The sequence below is a fragment of the Clytia hemisphaerica genome, unplaced genomic scaffold (assembly GCF_902728285.1).
Source record: "Clytia hemisphaerica strain Z4C2 unplaced genomic scaffold, Clytia hemisphaerica genome assembly, whole genome shotgun sequence".
Taxonomy (NCBI): Eukaryota; Metazoa; Cnidaria; class Hydrozoa; order Leptothecata; family Clytiidae; genus Clytia; species Clytia hemisphaerica.
This window is the reverse complement of record NW_027104154.1, coordinates 120,124-140,131: the sequence shown is the minus strand read 5'-3', so window position 1 is coordinate 140,131 and position 20,008 is coordinate 120,124. Positions and strand designations below refer to the sequence as shown.

At 33.1% G+C, this 20,008-nt stretch overlaps 1 protein-coding gene and 1 long non-coding RNA gene across 2 annotated transcripts; both read right to left on the bottom strand.

The window, feature by feature from the left end:
• Window positions 1–6,580: 6,580 nt before the first annotated feature.
• On the bottom strand, window positions 6,581–19,484 carry LOC136814089 (uncharacterized). The gene is made up of 5 exons (XM_067070590.1): window positions 19,370–19,484; window positions 18,841–18,877; window positions 18,452–18,523; window positions 17,974–18,159; window positions 6,581–7,218 (listed from the first exon to the last, which is right to left on the bottom strand). Exons 1-5 carry the CDS (start codon window positions 19,397–19,399, stop codon window positions 6,605–6,607), a joined length of 939 nt encoding a protein of 312 aa, XP_066926691.1. The 5' UTR covers window positions 19,400–19,484; the 3' UTR covers window positions 6,581–6,604.
• LOC136814087 (uncharacterized) lies at window positions 7,948–9,417 on the bottom strand. Its single transcript, XR_010847598.1, has 3 exons — window positions 9,097–9,417; window positions 8,813–8,895; window positions 7,948–8,568 (listed from the first exon to the last, which is right to left on the bottom strand). It is a non-coding gene; the product is annotated as an uncharacterized lncRNA (long non-coding RNA).
• Window positions 19,485–20,008: the final 524 nt, after the last annotated feature.

Sequence of the window (20,008 nt, the reverse complement as noted above, 5' to 3'; positions counted from 1 at the left end):
AAATTTTTGTAAATGCTTCTTTGTCTCGAAATCTTAAAAATAGTGGTTTTTCATCAATTTTTCATCTGGATTTTGCTTAAAAAAACAGTCATAACTTTTAACACATCTTTCTAGAAAAATTTTCCGCAAAATTTAAAATAGTTCAATTCTTTGCGGACAGTGTAAAGAAATTTTGAAACAAAAAAGTTAATTACCCATTAAAACTAAGCACTTTTGTAAAAGAGGGTGATGCAACATATTATTAACATCTTTTTAAAGTTCATAACGTCATTTTTGCAATTAAATTCTTAATTACTCTAAAGGGATTCGATTAAAAAGCTATTTATAAAGGCAATTCTTTGTTAAAAGGTTTAAGGAACCTGAAATATAACTTTTATGTTCAAATACTAAAATAAATTTTTGGACTATGGTCAGAGCCCTTAAAATTATAAAGAAATTATTACTCGAAAAAAAATCGCATTTTACCTAAAAATACGAGGTTTCGTTGGAAACTTTACTTTAGTTCTTATAATCTATATCTTGACTGATTTTTGCTATCAAGGATTTGGTAATCAAAAGAGGCCGATTTGAAAGAAATTTCTAAAGAGTTTTATGACTTCTCTGGCTATTACAGAAAAGTTGTTACTCCATCTATTTTTTATTACCTCTATGGTTATACTTAGACATAACTTGCTCATTAAATCCAATCGTAACAGCTAAGTAACTAAGGAACTCGATAAGGAATTTTCAAGCTCGGAGCCAATTTAAGGTTCCTATTAAAAAAAAACAGTATTCCAGTTTTCAAAACCGAAAGATAAACTACGCCAAAGTTCAATTCCATGTATCTCCAGACAACATGCTTTTTTCCATACAACATATTCATACTCTAGCTCCTCATTTATATTATATAATAATACTGTAGCCATCATATACATTTTTCACAGAGGTAGGCGAGTTGACTTAGCATTAAAATAAAGAGATGTCTAAATATGGGATACACGTTTTTTAAAAGAAAACTAACTATTATAAGAACAAGTTAAGGCATTGAGGACTGTAAAGCACCCGATTTCTTAGAAAAATTGGACAAAAATACTCACAAAATGGTGAAAATAGGAATGTTAAGAACATTTTTAGGAGGCTTGAAATTCAAACAGCTAAGAACATCCGTAGACTGCAAAAATTTTGGATGTTCTATAAAAAACGTGTGAAGAGATTCTAATATGGGATATGATCATTATTGATATCATAATGAGGTTAGTTGTCATAAGAGGTAATTAAAATAATTGTTATGTCATGGCTGAACAGCAAGAGGAGGATAAAGAATTCATGATATTCATGACGTAATGTTTTCTACGAAAAGACTCCGGTTTTTGCCAGTAGCAGTGGCAAATTTTATACAACTTTTGTCTAATTTAAATTTACCACTATTGGCAAAAACCGGGGTATTCCCGTAGAAAACATTACGTCATGATTATCATGAATACTTGACACCGATTTTCTTTAATTGGCAGATTTATGATGACGTTAAGTTAAAGTTAAATTTTACCAATCGTCGTTTACATAACTAAAGGTTCAATCTCAAAATTAGTACCTTACAAAATTTAAAGCTTTACTGTGGGTAGGTCATCTTTGAGATTGACATTGCCCTTTTTTCATGTACAGGGTGTCCCTTATTAAAGTATCGAGTTTGAACAATTGAGTAGAAAAGTTTGTGTGTGTTATCGCTAAAATATAAGAACGTTCTCCATCACACGGGCCTATTACAAAAGGTAGTTACAACGTATAAATTAATCGTAATGACAAAGAAAAAAGAGGGAGAGCTTAAAATACAATTTTGTGAACACGCACATAAAACTTTCTACTCATAGTTGTGTTTCGACTCGATACTTTAATTAGGGACACCCTGTAGAGGAATACATAGTCAATGTTTTAATATGACAAAAAGGCCTAATCTCAAAGGCAGAACGGAAGATTTCCAATTTCCCAAGACACTTATTTTGAGATTGAACCTTTAGTCATTTAAACGACGCAATAACCTATACATATTTTAAGTACATCATTTCCCTTACTTAGGAAAAAAGGTTAGGTTTTCTCACCTTTTAAATTCTCTGTAAGGTTTACAAAAATCAGAATATTTCAAAGTAGTCCCTCTAATGGAAAATTCACGATTTTAAGGCAATTTTTATGGTTTCAATTGTATAAAAGCCTCTCTTCTATACTTATCAAAAACCGAACAAAACTTTTCAAAAAAAGGTTCTCTAAGGGACGGTTTTTGTCGACGGTTTGCAGGCCTTCCGCACTACTCCATCATTCATCAACCTTAGTATCCCTGGTATTAATGCCCACAGGTTAAAAAATTCTCACCGCATCAGGAGTAAAACAAAATGTTCAGTTGTAATTTAAAACAAATCAAACAGTTGAAAAATCAACATTAAAGGTTGAAGCGAGAATCTCGTGATTCCAAAATCTTCTCTCGACAGTCATTTCAAAAACACTATACCGCAAAAGAGAAATCAGAAACCTGCTAGAGTGAAGAAGGAAGAATGGAAAGAAGAAAATCAAAAAGAAAAAATATTACTTTCAATAATTCAAGATAAGCAACAAAAAAAATGATTAGAATGAAGAAAGATGATGGAAAGACTTTTTGTGGATAAAAAGGGAAAAAAAGTATTCATGGATAGGAATACTTATAAATATTTTAACACCTTTTTTCAAAGAGTTTTGTATGCTATCTTTTTTATCTACTGTATAGGAATATAGTTTGATCATAACTTCTTATAGAAATTATAACATTTCCCTTGTATCATTTTTGTCTACGATGTCACTACAAGAAAGAAAAGGGACAATCGAAAATACTGAAGTCAAAGAAACCAAGACTTAAGGAGGTTATTACAGTTGTTGGATTATACTCAAGAACATTTTTATCATTTTTAAAGATTATTATTGAAATTTTCCATGCTTATCGATCGGTCAGTCATTTTTTATAAACATATCAATGAAAAAGATGCTTATATAATTTGTAATTAAAAATCAAAACCTAATCAATAAGTAATGATGAAAGGGGCTAAAATGTAAAATATCACACAGAGACAGTTTTAAAAAGCCCAATTAAAACCGTTAAATTTTTCCTATTTTTACCCAGGATTTGGGCTTTTTTAAAGAAGACCACGGTTTTTAAGGAATATTCCCTCCAAAATGAAAACTGCACACTTCCAGAAACAGTAGCAAGATAGATGTTTTAGCTTGTTTAATTCACGCGTTTCTCAAAAAGACAATTTCAGATCCTGAAACGGGCAAGATTTAAGCATATTAATGGGGGACAATTTAAGGGTCGGGTCAAAGAAATAAAACAACCCTATGCCACAGACCCGCTGGAGCCCCCAACCCACTGGAAAATCTAGCTAAAATTTCGTCCCGGTTCGAAAACACCCAACAATTTCAGCCCCACTGGGAAATTGACTTTGATTTCATCCCAATTCGAAACTCTATGTAGAAAATTGCAATCAAAAACCATCCCAGCTTGATTTTTTGAGCTTGAAACCATAGAGTGTCTATCCCCATTGGGAAGTTTTTATCTGGACTGTGAGAAAAAGCTCCACCGGGGCTGTGAGACAGGGGTGTATGAAGTGTAGAGTAGAAAAGCTATGTATTAAAACTTACTTCTCCCTTAGAGATAAGAATAGGATAAGTACAAAATAATAACGGCCGAGCAACAAAAACAACATTCGTACGTTTTCTTGATGAGATGAGCTGGAGTTTTTACAAGATACTTCACTAATTGGTCATTTAAAGTGATAGAGATGATGCGTTCTTTAGAAAGAGTAATGAGATTCTTTTATTACATCTTAACGACCAACCAAATCAAATAAGAGCTTGTAAAAACTCCAGCTTGTCCATTTCTTGATAAGCGCATCTAAAATTTTTAAGCCTAAGAATGTTCAATTTTTTTTAGTTTTAAGCCTAAAAATGTTCCTAACATGTTGATATTTTCACCATTTTGGGAGTTTTTTTGTCCATTTTCCTAAGAAATTGGGTGTTTTAGAGTCTGCAAACCCTTAAGATGTTCTTAAGTTGTTCTTAATATTTTGGCCATCGAAGCTTTATGTTCTAATATAGTTTGTTCTTATAGAAAACGCGTACTGGTTTTGGTTCTACAAAGAGAGTAGCAGTCCTAGATAAAAAATTATCCCACTTTATAGGCATGTACAGAAATATAAGTAAGAAGTTTGGATCGAAACAAATAAAAGTAACCTGCTTTGTAAAGTTTCACTTTCAAGCCATCAACATCACCTGTAAATAAAATCATTCATTTTAATCTATCGCAAAAATGACAAACTAAAGGTTCGGTAAATCAATAGATAGATGGAAGTTTAACGTTTTTGTGCTTTATAAAACAACTGGACTCTTTTCCTCTTTCTGATCAATCTTGCTCCACATCCGTGTCAATCCAATATCAAAAAGCTTTTGTAAATCTAAATTGATGAGTAAGCAAACGATATCACTCTTATTTAAAAACAAAACCTTTAAATTGGGCCATTCCATTTTATATCCATACATGGAGGGGGGGTTGGACGAACATTTCCAGGGTTTTTTTTCTTCATTTTTTCCAATAGGGTAAAAGACTGATTTTAATTCGTCCACCCCCCCCCCCCCTTTTAGGTATGAAAATAATTTTAAGGGTTTTTTTGGAATTTTTACCATTTTCCGGGGTATCCACATATTTTTAATAATTTTTTTTTGCATTAAAAAGGTTCGTTCACCCCCTCTATGGTTTTATAATGGGACAGTATTTATATTAGAATGAGTATAATGTGATGTGATAGTCTTAAAGTAAAACTAACAATATTGTAATTAATAATTACTTTGCCATTTGTTGTATTTTCTTCTCTTCTGCACCAAGCCCCAACAATTCATCTACCCTGGACAAACATAAAGAATAATATAGCTAAAATCTAGAGTATTTAATTATAAGGATCCGCAAAAAGGCTTATCTATAAAACAAAATGAAAAGCCCTGAGGGTCAATTGGTTATTTCCTGGTGAACAAAATCCCGCTTAGCTCTGACCAAACACCCAGTGAAATCCCTTTCTGATTTCCCATGGCAAATCAATACCCCTGAGAATCCGATCATAAATATTTTTGAATTAAACTAAAGCTGTCATGTCGGATGTTGAGCTGATGTTTTCTATTGGGAATTTTTAGTATTGATCCTAAAATCAAGACATTCACATATCAATTTCGTTGGTGGAAAAATAAAAGATAACAAATAAGGCTGGACTAAAAAAAAAATTGCCGTCAGCCGACCGACTCTTCTCTAAACTTGCCGACCTAAAAACTTTTATTGCTATTTCGACGAAGAGAATATTTTTTCTTCAAAAATTATAAAAAGTAAACAAAAATTTCACGAATAACCAAAATAAAAAAAATTTCCGACCGACCGACCCTCCTCCAAAATATAGGGTGGGTGACGGCAAACCAAGAAGTCCAGCCAAAAAGAGTTGAGTAGGTGTAAATAGAAAACAACAGATCTAAATCGAAATTTGACAAATTGAAAGGATACAATTGAAGGCTATCATTTCCTATGGGTTCAAAAAAAGTCAATATTCCCAGAAGACTCAAATTATGTGCCTATGACAATCATTACAGGATATAATTGAGAATAAAACTGCATTATCAAAATTATTTTAAAGGTGTGCAGTGTAAAATTAGACAATTCTACGGCTACAAAACTAATACTAACTATAAACGTTATCAAAATTTACGCATTGAAATTATTTAAAAATTACGATATACAGTGGTCGGTTTTTGATATAGTGAGAAAAACCTGGCGGAACAACCGTAAAAGTGGGCAGGCTGAATCAAATCTCATTTGCTGAAAAGTGGGGAGGCTGCCCAGTCTCCCCGCTTCCGCCGGGCCTGAATCATTTAAAGCAAGCAAATGAAACTTAATATAGGATGCCGAATCCATTCAAGTCAGTTGACGTGCAAGATATTGAATGGTGAGAATAGATTTCTTCTTCAGAAGCAGAATAAAAAATAATGAAAATAACAGGAAATTCTTGTCCGTTGCCTTCAACAGAAACTTTTAACATCACCGTCTGGTTTCAAGAATGACCAAAAAGAACAAACAAAATTCTATAAATTTTAGGTAACTTCTTTAACAAATCGGAAGAAAGGATAATTTTTGTCATGCGTAGGTTCAAAGATAAAATAATTAAAAAGCACCCGCAATCAGTAAATATCCAGGGATAAAAACTACTACTATTAAAACACCCGTATTATAGACCCGCTGGGACCCCAGCCCCACAGGAAAATTTGGCGAAAATTTGGCGAAAATTTCTTCCCCGGTGGGAAAATACCCTGAAATTTCAGCCCCACTGGGAACTTGACTTTGATTTCATCCCCATTCGAGATCCAATGCTTAAAAATTGCACTCCAAAACCATCCCAACTGGATTTTTTAACCTTGGAACCAATCTCCATTGAGGTTTTAATAGAGGGAAAAGTTCCACCGGGTCTGTGAGACAGGGGTGTATTAAAGTATTCCAAAAAAGTCTATTTCAAAATTGTGTAAGAAAACTTTTAAATTTAGTAACTTAGGAAATAATAATATTTAAGTAAAACACCTATTCCTTTCGACTTTCATTTTCAATTTCTGTAACGGTCTTCGCAATAAAATTAAGATCTTTGCTTTTACAGAGTTCTTTAAAACGAGTTGTACTCATATCACCAAATGTATCTTTTAAAAGTTTTAAACCAGCACTTTTAGTTCCATCTTCAGCCTTACTGTTTCGAATTTGCTCAATACTAGGGCTTGTAAATTCATATTCTTCAGCAAAATACTCCCAGTTTGATGCGTTTTTGTTATTCAAAAGCACACTCAAAGCTAATATATCGTCAAATTCCAAATCACTTAATTTACCATTGTGCTGTAAATAATGAGCCTTGTTTATATCGCCTCGTTCTAATGAAACAGCGACTTTTCGGAAGTCTTTACAAGTTAAATCAGGTTTGTTGGTCTCGAGTTTTTCAAGAAATGAACGCCCCGGATTCCCACCACCTAAAGAGCATTGCTCCAAATCACCAACGATTCTCTTGCGTTTTGGAATATTTTCCTGCCCTTTGTATTCCTCTTCAACCAGGATTTGCCAGCGTGGTACGTTTCCAGTTGTACAACCGTCAAGCTCATGACAGATTCGATCTAATTGTTTCTTTTTTAGACTTCGCAATGTAATAGGTTCTGAAATAAGGAATACGGTGTAAAAGACCTTAATGTCACGATACTATATTTTTCGTTGATTTGGGGGGGGGATACAAATTTGAAGTATAAAACAGCTTATTCTTTAGACTGGGAAGATCAAATGGGAACATGGTTCATTTTGGACGAAGAAAGATCCGAAGGGATAACTTTAGGGGGGATATAAATTTGAAGTGAAACAGCTTATTCTTTAGACTGGGAAGATCAAATGGGAACATGGTTCATTTTGGACGAAGAAAGGTCCGAAGGGATAACTTTAGGGGGGATATAAATTTGAAGTGAAACAGCTTATTCTTTAGACTGGGAAGATCAAATGGGAACATGGTTCATTTTGGACGAAGAAAGATCCGAAGGGATAACTTTAGGGGGATATAAATTTGAAGTAAACATCTTTTCTTTAGACTGGGAAGATCAAATGGAACATGGTTCATTTGGACGAAGAAAAAATCCGAAGGGATAACTTTAGGGGGGATATAAATTTGAAGTGAAACAGCTTATTCTTTAGACTGGGAAGATCAAATGGGAACATGGTTCATTTTGGACGAATAAAGGTCCGAAGAGATAACTTAAGGACGTCCTATGAAACTGAGACAGGATTGAAATCGAATAAACCAGCTGCGCTGGAAGGTCGCCCTTAAATATTAAAGAGCTGAGAAGGCTAAAAGCTGAGAAGACTTATTATGAGAAAACTGACGAAATCGGAAGTAATAATTTTTGTCAATTTCATAAATTTTTCTTAAGAATAAAAAGATATCATACCAAAGGATAAAATGGAGTAAAAGAGAATAATTATTATACAACTCGAATATCAATTAAGTTTCATTAAATAATACTGTCTTTTTATTCATATGCAAGTGAATCAATAGTATGTCTTTATAATTTCTTCCATCAAAATGACAATATTTTTCGAGAACACGATTATTTGCAAGGACGAACAACAGGCAACACAACAATTTTAACCAGCAATCCAACCAGGTTGATGCATATTAAATGGCCAAAATAATTTTTTAAATTGATTTGATAATAGACTTTCACCAAGTAAAAAAGCAACGACAACGAGGAATAATTTTGAAAACCAAAATATTTGTGTGATGCCATTTGAGCAACTTTTAAAACATAAAGAGCAAGGTTACGAGCGTTTTTTGAATCACCAAAATGCGTTGACTGAAATCTTAAAAAACCATATTCAATCTTCACCACAAGAAATGTCCATCTATGAATGCGCTTTATTGCTATACGATTAACGAATAAAGAGCGCTTCGATATTTTGACTGACACAATGATGTTGTAAGTAGCCAAAGATGAAATGAATTTGGACTTCTTGTTCAAAATCTAGCAACAAAAGGAGAAACAAAATATTGTTCAGAATGTGTGAGTTTATAAATAAAATTCTTAAATCTAGATCAATTGGACAGCATAAAGACATGAAAAAATCCACTTTCTTGTATATATCAAGCAGCAATAAAACAAAGTGCACAAAATAAATCTACTTTAATGATAGGTTTTGATCTTCTGTCTCTTTTTGTTTCGGATACCCTGAACTTAGTTGATTGATACATATTAAAAAAGATTTTACCTGATTTTTGTAAATTTAGAGCATCAAAGTAGAAGATCGTCTTGGTGTTGGTGTGTTTGATACTTTTCTGTACGATCAATCTCCTGGTTTAAAAAAATAAGTTTAGCAATCAAAACAGAGTCATTCAGAAGGTCTTTCATGAAGCGATGTTAGGCGGATCTCTATAACTCTTAAAATTGGAATGGGGAGGGCCAAAATTAACCTGATAAAGAATGGAGTTGCGCTGATTTTAAAGAAATTAAAATTTGACTTGAAATAAATTAATATTTTAAAAGATATCTCACCTTGCTCCTTTCCATGTTCCTTGTGTGAATTGTTTGATATACAAATCATGAAATGGACAATTTGATGTTTTTGTAGGCTATCGATTATGGTATAGTATATAATGTCACCCAAGATTACGAACAAAGAATTCAACCACAACACGACATAATGCATTGATTATCAACATTTCTGATTACCACATTAACAAAATTTCGTACACTTCCATTGGCAGTTAACATCTACATATTATTTTAGTCCAATAGTATCCAATATTATTTTCATTCATATTTTCATTAGTATTGTCCTTATTTAAATTTGTTTCTAGAATTAAATTTTAATGAATTTGTTTTATAAACAGTGAACTTTGAAATGAGATAAATGAATAAATTAAAAATTTCCTAAAAATTCTGAAATTCCCTTTGAAAACTAAAAACAATTGTTTCAATAAATTAAAAAATGCTTAACTATATTACAAAATTGTGTAATTATAAATTTAAAATTTTTGTACTAATTCAAGTTTTTACAAATATGTAGTTGAAATTTATTTACAAAAAATGTACAAATACATAAAAAAAGTTATGAAAAGTATACTAATAGGTAAAAATTGTAAATTTTAATCTTCAGAGATCGCAGAGAAATGAATATTGCCATAGAAATACCTGATAGCGACAATAATTATTTTAAATCTAAAGAGCAAAGGTATCATTAATTCCTAACCTAAGAGTGTTTTATACATCAAAACAGTTTTTGGCATAAAATTACAAAATTATTGAATGATTTACCAAAGAGAAATTATTTGTGATTTTCATAATTTCAAATTCTTGTATTACCCTAACTAAACAATATAACAAAGGCAATGCAATCAAACGGATACCCCCTTTCCTACCCAGGGGGGGAGGCACTCAAAATAAAAATTACTGTTTGTTTACACCAAAGGTTGACTCTAAAATTCTTACATCACAATGGAATCTTTCAGAAATTTCTTTAAATCCAAGAAGACTAAATTTTTTCAAATGAAACCTAGGTTATTTACCTTGAATGCACTCCCCCACCCCTCCCCTCTCTCAAACTGATTATGCAAAGCAGGCTAAGTAGACTAAGTAAGCTGACAAAAAGTAATAATGAATTTATCAATAATTCAAGATTTGTTCAATAGTGAAAAACAAACTCCATCGTGGTCTGAAAAATAAATATTCTTAACAAAGCATTCTACTTCTTTCTGATCTATGAAAGTTTTTTTCAAATACACATGATCAAGAAGGCCACCTGCCAGATGAGTTGGTTCATTTACTATCAATGTGTATGCGGAGAGTACATTAGCAAGATCTACCATTGTAGGATCCAAAGCATCAATATTGAAATCTCCCAAGATAATGTCTATTCCATCATATAAAAGTTCTCGCAGTTCTTCAAAAAAAGTATATTTTGAATAATCAGGTGGTTTGTACAAAAGTAAAAGTGTAATGGGTTTGTTACTAAATGATTCTTTAACAAACTTTACACATGTGTAACCAGCTGCTTTGAGGCATTCTAGAATCTGAATTGAAGAATTTGAACAATATGCAGTGTTTTGAAACCGGTTGATAGAATTATTATTGTATTCAATTTTGAAAGCTTGTAGTGTTTCATCGATATCATTCGTTTCACTTGAAGGTGAAATTTGGGTTTCAGTAAAACATAATAAGTCACTACTCATAAGAGTTTCTGTATGAATTATATCAACTGCATGTTTCTTCAGAGATCGGACATTTAAAAGTGATATATACAACTGCTCTTCAGAAATGGAAGTAGGTGAAAATTCTTCAACTTTTGGTAAAGGATTAGCTTTACGTAACCGTTCATACTCAATACCTGCTTCCTTGTTAGCACGGATAGCTTTTTTATTGTATTCACCAACCAAGAATAATCCATTTATGTCAGTCACTCTAGATAAATTTACATACATTTGACCTTCGTTGAAGATTTTTTGTGCAAATAATTCAAAACTGACAACTGCAGACTGTAGTGTTAACCCTTGGACTTTGTGACTTGTACAGGCATAAGACAAAACTAGAGGAAATTGAGTTCTTCGAACATTTAAAGGTTTTTCTTTATTTCCTTTTTTCTTTTGCTTTCTTGTATTAAATGTACATTCTGCTCTTTCAATTAAAGTCCAATTGTTTTCTCTACATATATTATCTAAATTAGATGCTTTTTTACCAGCTGTAATATCATCAAGTTTAACATAAATACCTGAAATTTTATTATTGGAATTAAATTTAAAACCCATAACTTTTCCTACTTGGCCATTAACAAGCCTGTCTGTAATGTCAATATTTTTGGAAATCAAAATACGAGCACCAACTTTCAACTCAAGTACACGAGCTAGACCACCTGTTTCTCTTGCTTGAGCATTTTCAATAAACTTCATATCTTTGGTTGTCAAATGTTTTGGAATCTCATCTTGTGCAGTAATCATTTGGCTCTCAGTCGATAGCTCATTCAATTTTTGCAAATTATAAGAATCCACTGGTTTATTTTCTGCAAAAATGTGAGTGATGTCTGCTGGGTAATCTGGACTGTCTTTAGAAATAAATCTTGACTTTAAAAGTGCTTCTTTTTCCTCATCTAGATCACCTAGTCGAACTTGATTCAAAAGATCAACAAATTCTATGTCATTCCTTTGACGCATAACTTGGGTTAATTCGGCTAATTGGAAACTTCGCCACAGTTCAAATCCATTTATTTCATCCATCAAAGAGCAATTTGGTTTTACATGGTTATTTTTACCATCAATGGGATCTTTTTTGACAATGGGACCTTTGAAAATGGGACCTTTAAAAACAGGTGGTAGTTGATATAAATCTCCACATACTAAAACAGATTTCCCAGCAAATGGCTTCTCAACATTAAATATCTGGCGCAATCTTTTATCAATTTTTCTAAACAGATTATTCGAAACCATGGAAATTTCATCAATCATTACTATTTCAATGCAAGCAAGTTTTTGTTGTAAGTTTTGTTTTGATGAAGCATTCAATGAATAAAACTCTGTTGTAGGAATGATTAAACCTGAATGTATGGTAGTTCCATTCACATTTATAGCTGCTACACCAGTCGGAGCAAGCACTAGGATTCTTTCTTTGGTAGGTTCTCCTCCTCTGTACATTAAAAGTTTTGACAAAGAATGATATATAGTTGTAAGCAAGTGGCTTTTTCCTACACCTCCGCCACCAGTTAAGAAAATATAAAATGGTTCAATATTTCTAGGTACTTTTGAACAAAGGTTCTTTATAAAATCTCTTCCCCATTTATGAATAACATCAAAGATTTCTCTCTGTTGATGATTTAAAGACCTAATACGTGTATTTATATCATTATCTGGAAGCAAAATTGATTCCATTGGAATTGCTGCCCTGAGATTTGGGGCTTCATTGTTATTTTCATTATCTGACTCATCCTCATTGTTTGGATTTCTATTTTGAAGTTCTTCATTTATTTCATCATTTTCTTGTTGTTCAAAATCATTCATGTTGAGTATCAAGTCCGTTCTGTATCGTTCTAATGCATCATCTACTAAACCTGCATATGGTTGGATCAAAGCTCTGTTCCTGTCAATCATTTCAATAACACCTGGCTCGTGTAACTTGGCAGTGTAGGTCTTTTCTACCTCTGACAGTAATTCATTTTCGTCATGGAATGGCAAATACAACATTAACAGATGGTGTGCATAATCTTCTGGATGTTTGTTTGGATTAGGTTCATAAAGACGAAGAACTAGTGGGACTTTGCGACATTTAAGTTTACCTTTCAATGTTTTTAGTTTAACAATCTTTGGATAATTATTTGATGGATGATTTGTTTCTATTAAATCATCTTCAAGCTGATTAGGTTGACAATCATTTTCATTGCATTCCTCATAGACAACAGTGTAAAACCTTAAGAATTCTGCATAACACATTTCAACGACAGATTTATAAGCCCCGCTTCTATCCTTTGGCCTATCACAATATCTATCAAGCATATTCTTTTTGAAAATTGAAGTGCTGTCTTCAGGCAACTGACTGATTTCATCCTCACTAAGACACATTCTAAATCTTTTCTCTGGTACATTTGTATTTGCAAAGGTTACACCTGGGTAAAGCTTTCGAAGCCACAATTCTGGCATAGTGAGATACACAGCTTCTTGCACGGATACTTCACGCTTTGAAACATATGCGTGTGCAACAGATTTCATTTGCTGATACTTATCGCCACCGTTTTCAAAGGCATCTTGGACAGCTTGGGTCATAGCATGAGACACTTCATCCTCAGTTTTAGAAAGATATGCACACATGTAAGTTGCAGCCTTATAATAATTAAAAACTGGCTGAATATCCAAGTTACCCTGCCAGGCTTTGAGACCTTCAGTGAAATAATTGTTCACAAAGCATGCATTTGTGTCACGTTTTAAATATATATGGAAATCTTCGTCTTCAGATACAGAAAGAGCATATTCATAATCATTTTTTGGAATATCTAATTCAGCAAGTACTCCATCTATGGTTGGAACTGGATTATAATTTTCTGCATCTGGATCAAAAAAGTTCCTTTTGCTTGGATTAAGGTTGTCGTTAATGTAATTCCTAACTTTAGTCAAAACTTCTTTTCGTAATGCAAGTATGGTTTCTTTTTGCTCGCGTGGAAGTTCTTGAGGCAAAGGTTCGGAAACAATTGTTTTCCCAGAAAAAAATTTACCAAAATAAAATCTACAAGGAGTATTCTTATATTTCCGACAAGTTTTTGAATGGCGATGCAATTGGTAAGTTTTCACAAGGTGAAATAAATCTGGATCTTCATCTTGTGATGGCAAGCTAACTTTAATTATTCTATCAATGAATTCTGTGTATTCAATCTTAGTTGCTGCGGTTAATATTGGTGCATTTAAAATCCAAAGAAATGAGTGAATGTGGGGGCTACCACGAACTTGAAATTCAACACGGATAGCATAATAAGTTGTTTTACCGAGCGGGCCATCCAAAACAATTGTTTTAAAAAATACCTCAACTCTATATTGAAAATGTCTCGCTACAAGTACAGGATTACTATTTAGTAAATCACACCTCTCATGATAAGAAAGATTATCAATGAATTCATCAGTTACATTTTGACCTTTCATTTTGTAGATTATTGAGATCAATTCATTCCACCTAAGATCAGCACAACTCAAAGTGAAAAAGAAAGTTGGTGGACCTAGTTGTTTCACCATTGCCAAGACTTCTTGTTGAAATTTTTTCCAATACGAGGGAGACCCTTTGACAGTACTCATAAAGGCAAAAGCCTTGTCATTTGCAATGAATTGTTTAACTGTTTCTTTGAAATTCTGACTGAGCATACCAGCACTTAAATTAGAGCCAGCTACTTTTTTCATAGCAATATTTATTTGATTTGTTAAAGAGAGTTGCTGCAGAACAGAGCAAGCATAAAATATATAGTCTGCATCTGAGGCAAAGCTTTGCTTTTCATTCAAAAGGCGCTGGTTAAAATATTTAGATGGACTTAGCTTAACATCGCGTTCGGTTTTGTAGCCAAATCTACCTTTAGGAAATAAGTAAGGATGCGCAAGCAATTCACAGTTTTCATCACGTAGGATTGAAATAGGTGTTTCACCTTGACCAGGTGCTAAGGTTAGAATTTCATTGTCAACTTCTACATCTGTGGGAGTGTGAGACATTAAGGTTGTTTCGTTTGCACTTGAACGATGAGCATCAAGTGGGTTGGCTGTGGTTTCAAGATCGTCTGAATGGGAATCTTCTGTCTGAAGTTCATCACTAACCTCATGGTGTGAAAGAGCTTCTTCTTCATTATTTTCAGCATTTATCTCTGACGCGTTTTGTGTCATGGTCTCATCATTAGAAATATTAGTAACATCAATTGCTATGTCTCGATAAAGGGGATTATTTTCTTTCAAATAACTTAAAATGCGTTGTATGAAATCAGGTCTAATGGGTTCAAAAACAACATGTCCTTTGTATTCTAATTTCCTTTTAAGTTTAACTATAAGTAAACCATTGTCACTAGTTTTTCGAGGTAAAACATTAGCAATATTTTCAACATCGATTGGTACATTACAAATTGAACCCTTCAATTTGGGAAATTGACCTTTAGGCATTATTGCAATTTTCTTAAATAAAATCCTGCGAGAAATCAAAATTTTTTCTAGCCTGCGAAGAGAACTAAATTCAGCTGGTAGTTCATCTAAAGTGAGTTTGTTTTTCACAGATTGACATGGTAAATTGTCTTTTTTAAGTTTATTGTGGCATGTTTTGCAAATATACAATTGCCCATCAAATGAAATTATTTCAGAGAGATATTCTACTTCTGGCATGTTATACTTGTCAGGTGAATATTTGATGACAGTTTGCTTGTAGAGACATCTGTGACAACAAACACATTTGTAAAACGGACCTTCATGTATAAGCTTTAAAAACTTTGAAACACCTGTTTCCTTTTTGGGACAAGCTTTCCTTTTTTTAGCTATTCTTTCTTGGTTTCGAGAATAATAGACTTTCTTGTTTTTGAGTATTGTTTCTTTGTTGTCATTGTGATATACTTTCATGTTTTTCAGTTGTGTGTCTTTATTCTTATCATGATATGTTTTATTTATTTCTTGACGTGTTTTTTGACGCTTTGCAATATTATTTCCATCATTGGAACCATTTTTTCGCTTTTTGGAAACATTACGTGAAAATGCAGAGAAATTCTTTCGGAGTATGCTTATAAGCTCTATGTTTAGATCATATATCTGAATAAATTGAATCTCAAAATTAGCAGTTTCTTTATTCATTTTTTGTAAGTAAAAATATTGGACATATTTTTCGAAGTCAAAAATGTGGTCAAATTTCAGCAGACAAGATTTTCCATTAGGATCACAAAGTCCAAGCTCGTTTCGACTATGCGAATCAAATAAATAATAACCTTGAGGACGTTTCATAATTGCTATCGTGAAATTGTTGATAATCATTAAGGCATCAAAACTTTCTTGATTTGTGGATTCACTCAGAGGAGTTTGTAGAATCAGGTCGTCATCGACTAAAGTAGCATTACCATTTGTAAAATTCAGAAAATTGATATTAGTTATAAAACCATTTGTTTCAATAAAGCGTGGCATCTCATCAACAGATAGATAGCAGTTTACACCAAGCTGTTTGTATAACTTATCTCCCTCAATCAGGATATTGTCTAAGTCAGTGGTTTTCCAAATAGAAACACGTCGAAAATTTGACCAGAATATCGCATAGAGGCAATTGACGCTACACTGAGTTCCTGCAGTTAGGCCGAACAGCTCTTCATTTGCTTGATTAAACGAACCCAAAATGGCTTTTGAAATTTGATAATTTGGCATGCTTGACATTCTCTGGGAAAATAATTCAGTCTCGTGTACAATCAAATGACTACGACGTAGTCTACGTTCAGTAGATATTAAGTGTGATACGCAAGATTGGTTATATCGGTTAGATTGGTTGGATAGGTTGATTAAGTTCTGTAGGTTAAGTAGGTTAAGTAGGTTAAGCAGGTTAAGTAGGTTAAGCAAGAGGGTGCAAGGAGCTCGCATGCAACCCTCTGGTGTGTAGCTACTTGTTTGATATATAACACAAACAAGCTTATGCTATCTTTTTTAGACAACTAGCAAGTGAGGTAGGAGTACCAGTAATTACACTTGCTGCTGTCTATATATAACAAAAAAAAGACAATAAAATACTGTAACGTAGGGATCAGAGACTCTCACCTATAAAGCAAAAGTAGCAGGTACAAATTGCAAACTGAAACTGCACTGACATTTCCAACCATCAGTCGGGTGTTTAAGATAAAAACTGCAATTATTGCTCTTTTCGGAAATTATTGCCGAAAACGGCAATTTTGTTAACGATGAAATGATGAATCAGCAAAATGTGTTGTCCTTTTAAGGGCAAAGATGTCAGAGGTGTTTGAAAATAGTAAATTTGCATCGAGAAAAAGGTTTTTCGGATTTTTAAAAGTGATTATTTCAATTTTTCGTGGCTCAATAACATGAAAAGTTCTAAAATAATAAGTTAAAAGATCCTGCATCGATGCCGAAACACAGCCAGAAAGAGATAACAAAACCCCCGTTGTAAATTTGTTTACATATGACTCGATTTTGCTATCTGCATTTCCAACAAAAACCAGTTGAAAACAAAACTAAACGAGGCACAGTGCCTACTTATCGCGAGGGTGTCAAATACCACGTGTTCAATAATAAAATCAACTTTTATTTGCAAAAACGGCAATAATTGCCGAAAACGGCAATTTTCATTTATTTACTTTTTTATTTTTCTGCTGATTCAGCATTTCATCGTTAAAAAAATTGCCGTTTTCGGCAATAATTTCCGAAAGGAGCAATAATTGCAGTTTTTTTCTTAAACACCCGACTGACCATTCCACAAGGCTTCCAATTATCTCCATTAGTTAGAAAATTCCAAGTGCGCTTATTATTATGGAGGAAAAGATTGTTGGGCAAGCAAATATTTGATGTGTGTTAGTGGCGTAATATAAGGGAGATAAAACGGCTGATGCAATAATTTACTACGCGGGAAATATTTTTCCGATTTTCCGAACATTTAATTCCGAATCGGGCGACCAAACTTTCACAAAAAAAGTCTTATGGAGAAAACACCGAGATTAAAGGTCTCCTCCACTTAGCCGTGGGGCGACCAACTAGCAAATGATGTTGATGTGTTCTGTGTCCTATTGAATTATTTTTTCAAGACGGGGTCGGGAACGGGAAAGTAAATTCAACAGTATGTGAAATCTATCCCGTTCTTTCCAAAGTAGAACCGAATTTAGGGATTCTAAGTGTATACAACAAAAAGACAGACATGAATTTAAATGGGAGATAGATTCAAATAAAACGATACTACTTTGTTGGACATTTTGTGAAGCAGCTGGTTGTTGATTGGTTAGAAATTGTTGACCAGGAGGTGTTTGGCAAACTGGAGAAACTGGTGAAGATGGAATTGTTGGAGGTTGTTTAATATCAAGAATATCAACATTTGATGCTCCACTCAATAGATCTGGTACTGCTTCGGATATATCTTGATTGATGACTATAATTAAATTTGAAATTCATTTTACAAGGGTCAAACTACTTCATAAACGATGTGGATAAAAATATATATAGTAGTTCTAGCGGGGAAAGGGCTTGGATCATTGTGCAAAAACTCAGAAAAAACTGATGAGCCAATCCGAGAAAAGCTGATAACAGACGAACGGACGGACGGACGGACGCTACAAAAAATCTTCCAAACCCCCTCTTAATATATCTACTTTCTTCAATGAGAATACTTTGAGTTGTGACTTAAAAGTTAAAGGTAAGAAAAAAAAAGTCTGAGTAGTAACATGGTTCTTGGCTGTTGTCATGACAATCACTAGTCTCTTTTGGTATAACGATTTGTGGACTTAAACATAAGCCTAGAACGAAAGGAAAAAAGAAATAGACGAAAATAATAAGTTTGGAGAGTAAAATATGCTCCAATCGAAAAATCGAAAAAAAGCGTCGTTTTTCGACAAAAGTAGGTATACATTTTTTGAAACTTTCAAGCTTTCGCAAAATTAGAAAAATTAAACGAGCCGGGAATGATTTTTTTCTCTTGTAATGCATATCTGATAGTTTTTTCGTCGAGTTAAGAAATCACGAAAAATCAATTACTCCTGAGGTGAAATTTACACAATGTAAATAAAGTGAAGAGTTTCTTGAAGCAGCCGAAAAATGAGAGTTTGATCCATACCTTTTAAAGTTACACTGGAACTTGCTTCTAGAATAGGCTGAAAAAATTTTTTTAAAAGGAAATAAAAGAAATCAAATTATCTGCCAAATAGTATCTCTCAATACCAAAGAGCTGTGTCGCATAATGTATAACTTCCCAAATATTGATTTATTTTGATTGACGCTCTTACAAATACAGATTTCAATATAATCTACAGGTGACAAGATCTTGGTAATATGCAGTGAAAGAATGAGAGATAATTAAAACAAAAGTCAGTTTTAAATTCGAACATGATGATGATTCGGGACGAGATGGAGTTTTTACAAGCTCTTATTTGATTTGATTGGCCGTTAACCAGTGATAAAACAGTTTTGTTTCTTTTTCTAAAGAACGCGTCATTTTTATTACTTTAAATGACCAATTATCTAAGTATCTTATAAAAACTCCATCTCATCTGGATGACTTTCCAACACACTGAAGGGTATTTTTGCTAAATATTTTGACTATTTGAATATTTTAACACATGAGATATTATCAATGTATCATATACCTTTGTTGGCTTTTCCTTGATGGTGGCCATTTTATGTGAGGTCCTGTCCTTCTCAACAAGTTTGGTTGAACATTAAGTGATTTTTTTAATATTTGTTTATGTTGATTTTTAATGTTTTTCTACTGAAAAATAGTGAAAAATATAAAATATTTAGATTAGAATTAAATAAACGCTTCGAGTATTGAGGTAACTTTCGATAAATATTACAGAATAAACAAATTGTAAAATTTTGTTATGTTTCTTCAATGATACTTTGACTCGTCAAAATCAAGGCGTGCTTTGTTTTTTTTATTGACTTTAAAATTAAGATAAAAATCGTTCATATGATGTATGGTCCTAAAAAATGACAACCTATTTACAAAAGTTTATCAGAAAGTTCCAAAAGGCAATATAACAAATTTTTATCTAACATAACATTCATCTATTGGAGTATAAAATAATACTCTCTAAAATGTGAGTGTGCATTTATAATTTGAGATAGAAAATTGGCAGGGGAGGGCAACTGCCCCACCCTAGCATCCAAAATGTTTTGGGGTCACCGAAAAACAAGGGGCACCAAAAGGCGCCTCTGATTGTTAGTTTCAGCGCCCCTTTCTCTCTTCCCACCCTAAAATCAGCAATTTTTGACAAAAAGAGGGT

What these genes read in the sequence shown, in the direction of transcription:
- LOC136814089 (XM_067070590.1), bottom strand. Translation starts at nt 19,399, where the DNA reads ATGGCCACCATCAAGGAAAAGCCAACAAAG. An exon ending in TGACAACAGCCAAGAACCAT is followed by an intron (nt 18,160 to 18,451) that starts GTTACTACTCAG and finishes ATTTAATTATAG; the next exon opens with TCATCAATCAAGATATATCC. An exon ending in TTCACAAAATGTCCAACAAA is followed by an intron (nt 7,219 to 17,973) that starts GTAGTATCGTTT and finishes TCCTTATTTCAG; the next exon opens with AACCTATTACATTGCGAAGT.